The 6,036-nt window shown below is 39.3% G+C and overlaps 1 protein-coding gene across 1 annotated transcript; it reads right to left on the bottom strand.

Annotated features, from left to right (window-relative positions):
- Nucleotides 1-232: 232 nt before the first annotated feature.
- FAM177B (family with sequence similarity 177 member B) lies at nucleotides 233-3,467 on the bottom strand. Its single transcript, XM_002914187.4, has 4 exons — nucleotides 3,294-3,467; nucleotides 2,942-3,008; nucleotides 719-816; nucleotides 233-442 (listed from the first exon to the last, which is right to left on the bottom strand). The coding sequence occupies exons 1-4, from the start codon at nucleotides 3,465-3,467 to the stop codon at nucleotides 233-235; spliced, it is 549 nt and encodes a 182-aa protein (XP_002914233.2).
- Between the last annotated feature and the right edge of the window lie 2,569 nt (nucleotides 3,468-6,036).

Here is a 6,036-nt window from a genome sequence, read left to right as displayed (position 1 = left end):
CAAACATCAATAAGAGATCACAACTGACTAGCAAGATTTGCATCACTGAAGGGCGGGGTGGGGGGGGTTGACTTGGGGGGCTCATAAGATGGAGAAAGCATCCATAATTCTCATTAATGCTTACAGTCACTGGATGCTAGAGAATAAATCACAAGGAGAGTAAGATCACATCTGTCTCAGAAGCACAGCTTGTCATGCTGTTGCCATGGTCATCAATGGGCGGAACAGACATTCAGAGGAACTGCAGTCCTGGGGCCCATTTTGAGCTGGAATCTGCTGCCAGGCTCTCCCTGGATGAGGCACTCTGCTGAGGAACACTTTCTGCAATGTCGTGTTGTCTGGTTCCATACTCTTGGCCCGCAGCCTCCAGGTGACACTTTTCATTAGGAACCTTGGTTGGCTGGGCCTTTGATCCATTCCCTTCACCTTCCTTGTCACTTTCCTGGTATAGAGAGCAATACAGAAAAGTTTTAACTGCAAACCAAGTACCTCTGAACTCCCCCTCTTGCAGAGACACCCCTGTAAGAAGCTCCTTTATTTAAGTGATCGCAGGTTTCACATTCAACCAACTCTACAACCCATCTCATGACATTCGAACGTCACACAAGAAAGGCAACTATGAAGTACCGTGGAGTGAAATTGTACATGATTACCAGGTGGAAGAATAATTTATATGAAGTGGAAGCAACCGGTCTTCCCCCATCAGGGTGCCACATACCTTATTTTGTGTTCTATAGTACTCATTCAACACATACTGATATTTGGGTTGATTAAGACCAAAGAAGGTAGCAAATCTTCCACCAAGGAATTCACAGGCTAAAAAAAAGAACAAGCACTTTGGTAAGCTGAGTTAATAACTTAAAGTCAATTGAGGGGCAAGAGTTTAAACTTGCCTGCGGGTGATCCATTACTACACTTAACTTTAAGGCTGACAAAAGATTTTCATTGCTCTGGACTCTCAAAAAGTTCTAGGACTCCAAAGGAATTGCTAACTCTTCTCACTTTACGAGGGATGACGTCCAAACTATCCTTTCCAGACGGGCATGTCAGGAGAGATTTTCAAAATACTTACTACCCAGGGTCAGCGTTGGTCCTGAGCAATCCGCATAGATCCTTTGGTTGTAAAAATTAGGGATAAAGCTTTAGCATCGATCGTGGTTTCCTGAAGATGTCTCCTAGAAATGTTTTCCTTTAAAATTATAGGATGTCTGACACCCCACTTCCCCATGACACAATTTTCTGATGTTGCTCATATGACCCATCAAAATGGTTTTCAAAATACTCTAGTTCTTTAATCTGTTCGCTTGCCACCATGCCTGGTACATGTGTGTAAGAGAAGTTTCTAAAATATTAGAATAAATCTTGGGAAGTTTTCCTGTTTATGTCCTACTAGAATTTTCAATTGAAAACACTAATTACAGATTCATCTGGGCGTCAGCTCTATCCAAAGTTTCTGTGTGGAGACCAGGGTGCTGAGTGCTAGCATATTTATGCTCCTACTGCCACCTGGAAGCCCCACGCAGATGTGCTTGAATGCTGCAGTCCTGCTTGGAACCTGGAAGCCAGCTTGATTCCCCTTGCCATCTTCAGTCAAAGCCCAACACGGAAATCACTGCAGTTCCTGTTGTCTTTCACATTTTCATATCACTGTAGTGGGTTTTGCTTTTGTCACCGGACCTAGTCTCCTAAGGCTTTCTCTCTCCAAAACATTTCATCTCTTTAAACAGTCTTGCCCTAGCTAAAGCACAGAACTCTCTGGAAGACGGCATTTTTTCTGCCAATGTATTATGAATGAGGCAAGATTAGTGTCTCACCCAGTTTCCCAAAGTAACTTCCAAATCCCCAACCCATTACTCTGATGTGAAAGTCCTTTAAGTCTCATACCATCTGACTAAATCACCCCATCATTACTTTTTACTGTAATTTAAAGACTTCCTTCCCCTCCCCCACCCCCAGTGACTTGCATGGTCTGCACACTGACCTTAGCCATACTTTCATAGCACTCTGAGGATATTGCCTCCCTATATCAGCATTACTGAGTCCCCCAATCGGTAGTCCCTATGCTCCCTCTACCCTGGTGATTGTGGCAACAAATTATAATTATAGGCATGTTTACTGGCCTATAATATCCTTTGAATATTGAGTCCCTTGAAAGCAAAGATTTTCATTTGTCTTTGTGTTCCAGGGACCCACACAGTGCCAAACACATATTGGCACTCAATAAATGTTTATTTAATGAATGAATGAAGATCAATTCTTCAGAGACATAGCTATACTTCATATTTTCTCACAGTTTTAAAGTTGTTTCCTTCCAATTGTCCATACAAGCATATGCAAATTAGGAGGAAATAAGTAATTAGGTGTCACCAATTGTGTTTTAAAGAAAATTGGTGAATGTTAAAATTTAGTATGTCATCTGTTATAAATAGCCACTTAGGCCATTCACTATGTCCCTGGGAAGGGTCAATGAAGTTCTTATTCATAACAGAGTGATTATGATGAGGGAACTTGGAACTGTGTCATATAACAATACTTAAAAAAATACTTGAAGGTTTATTCAGATAGAGTCAACTAGGGTTTGAGAGAGGCTATTGTCTTCAAATATTTGCCACTCTGTCCTATGAAAGAGGAATCTAGACTTGTTTTATATGGTCTTAAGAAAGACAACTAAGATCAGTGGGAATAACTTTAAAAGAAGACAAAATATAAGCTAGAATTTACTAAAAACAGTTTGAAAGAGATGGGAGGGTCAGCCTAAAGATGTGAGGCTCTATGCTTTTGGGAATGTTGAAGAATAGATAGAGAAGTGACCAAGTTGTCCCTTCTCCAGGATGCCGTGGAGTGGAATAAACTATTGGAAACCCTAACTCTGAGCATCTGTAAGTCTATCCTTGAGTATATAGGACAAAATAAATAAATAAATAACCTGGGCAGTACTTACCAGAAAATGAGGCGCTTGCTATTTGCCCTGCCCGAAACCACAGATAGGGCCCCCATGAAAGCGTAGACTGAAAAAAGAGAGAGAAATCAAGTTAGAGTAATTATTAACAGGAGTGCTGATACAAAGTGGTTCATGTAGAGGTTTCAAATGCTTTATGGTATATTTCATTTTCTCTCTCATAGAGGAGAAATACAAAGTTAACAAAATTATGAGATGACTATAAGTGGATCTAGAAAGCAAACCAAGGGGAACAAGGAGTTAGCTTAAAACTATATTTTCTACAAACCTTGTCTGGCTTAATCTCTCATTCGCTCAGCCCCCATGTTCACTAATATTGATACCCTAAGCTTACGGGATCATGTGTTGAATTTGTTTTCTGTTCCTTTTTTTCTTCCTCTTCCTCCTCCTCTGTGGTATATTCTTCCATGATGTCTCCATCAATGAAATGGATAATTCTTTTGGGAGTCGTTCTTTTGGGAGATCCACTCTTCTCTAATTCTGACTCTTGGAAATTATCTTTTTCCATAAGAAAATAAAACAACTAGGGAGTTAAAAGCAGGGCACCTTAGGTCACGTTGCCCTGGGCAGTGTTTATATAGCTGAGAAGTGCCTAGCTATTTTCAGTGGATGGTAAAGCTAGAGAACTTCAGATGTAATCATAGCTGTGATCTCATCAGTTCTTCAAATCCAACAAGGACTGTTCAGTTCTCTACCAAAATGGAAAAAATTTAATTAGTAGTGAAAATGTGAACTTTGAGTCTCCAAACAAAACTTTCAACAGGGTGTCCTTACCCCTTATTAATTACAAAACCAACAAATAATAGTAGGACGAGGCCATTAACCTATGGAAATTTCCCAGTTATTTCAATAACTAGTGAGAGGCAATATGTGTCGTGATTAAGAGGGCAGGCTTTACACAAAGACGGAAAAAATTGTCAAGTATACCTGGTAAAGGATTTCTTTTCAGAATATGTAAAGAACTATTATAATTCAATAAGTAAAAGACAAAAAAACTCAATTAGAATATGAGCAAAGAGGAGCGCCTGGGTGACTTAGTTGGTAAGTGTCTGCCTTTGGCTTGGGTCATGATTCTGGGGTCCTTTTTTTTTTTAATAATAATTTTTTTATTATATTATGTTAGTCACCATACAGTACACCCCTGGTTTTTGATGTAAAGTTCCATGATTCATTACTTGCTGGGATGGAGCCCCATGTCAGGATCCCTGCTCAGTGGGAACTCTGCTCCTCCCCCTCCCTCTGCTCTCCCCCCCATGCTTCTCTCGCTCACTCACTCTCTCTCTCAAACATATAAAGAAAATCTTTTAAAAATCCTTTTACTTAGCATCTCTGTGCCTTGGTTTCCTTATCTATAAAATAAGAGTAATACAGTTGGAGTGTATGTTTGAATATAGTACCAACCTTTTAAAATGAGAATTCTGTGAGTAAAGACACACCACAGAATTAGAACAATTCTTAGCAAACAGCAAGTGTCTAGTAAAAGCAAGCTATTATTAAGGACCTATCACATAATAACGTATGTATTACATCATGTGGTAAGCACACTATTGTCTTAATTAGTACTTAATATATTTTAAGATTATATCAGCAAATATGGCAGACTGAGCTGATGTGAACAACTTCTTTCCTGTTCCAAATACACAAGATTAAACAAATAAAAAGATATTAACCCAAGCTGTACTAAGGCAGAGAGAGAGACCAGAAAGAAGGAAGCCTAGGTATCCACAAAAGAAGGAAATCTCCAAGTTCTAAGGGTGAGTTAAAGCTGACGCGGTTCCTGAGAGTTTCAGAAATAGGCATTGGGGGTTGAAGTTTTAACACAGATGCGGAGAGGAGAGCCCACATCACAGATGCTGTGAGTGTGAGGAGCCCAAGTGAAACACCCTCATAAAGCCAAGATAATAAGGTACAATCTTACCCATAAAATAAGGACTAGAAGAACTGCCTACTGCTTTACAGAAGTGGCAAAGTAATTTGTCATCTCCTGGCAACATGGGTAGAGATAGTCACCTGAAAAATACTGGAACCCCAGGCCAGTACCAAATGCTGCGTGTGGCCAAATTCGTAGTCCTCCAGTGGTTTGAGGACCCGAAGGGAAGCTACAGGATCTAAAGGCAGCATAAGCCAGAACTCTGTTGGAAGCAAGCCAAAGCCACCCTGGAGGGAACTGTCAGCAAGACAGGGTACGCTGGATCTCCACTAAACACAGCTCTTGCCGAGAAGGCACTTGGGAAAAACTTACACATCACAGGAAGAAGCCAACCACCTTGAGGAAGGGTAAGCAGAAGAAAAAATTGGGAGAGTCTTCACCCAAGAGTTAGGAATAATAGAAAAACACAAAACTTGAAAATGAGTATGTTTCATATATTCAAAGGGACAAAGGAAACAAAACATAATATCCAAGAGGAACAGGATGACTTGAAAAAGAACTGAACAGAAATTCTAGAAATGAAATATAGAGTCAACATAGGATAAACCTATCCTATGAAGAAATCTCTCATAACACAGCATAAAGAGGTGTATCTTCCGCTAACATGAAAGAAAAGTTTTGAGATGAAAATCGGTGAGAAATTTCAATACATGTTGATTGGGAGTTCAGAAGAAGTGAATAGAACAGGGGACATAATGTTTGAAGAGGAAATGGCTATGAATTTTCAATATTTGAAGAAAGACATAAATCCTCAAATATAGGAAACGTAAAGAACCGTCAAGAAGGTTAAATAATAAATCAAACCTAGATCATGGAAATTACAGAAAATCTTAAGGTTTACAATAAAGAAGGCAGATTACTCACAAAGGAGTACCAGTTAGACTAGTGGCTGACTTCAGATCAGCAACAACTGAGACCAGAAATACATATGTTTATGTACATATAAATATTCATATATTTATGTGTTGTAAGGGCCAAACGCAGGCTGCCCCAAGATAGGCCACTTCGGCATATCGATTATTTTATTTTATTTTTTATTTATTTATTTATTTATTTATTTTATTTATTTATTTATTTTAAAGATTTATTTATTTTATTTATTAGACAGAGAGAGACAGCCAGCGAGAGAGGGAACACAAGCAGGGGG

This window comes from Ailuropoda melanoleuca, chromosome 8, assembly GCF_002007445.2.
Source record: "Ailuropoda melanoleuca isolate Jingjing chromosome 8, ASM200744v2, whole genome shotgun sequence".
Lineage (NCBI taxonomy): Eukaryota > Metazoa > Chordata > Mammalia > Carnivora > Ursidae > Ailuropoda > Ailuropoda melanoleuca.
This window is presented reverse-complemented; position numbering and strand designations above follow the sequence as displayed.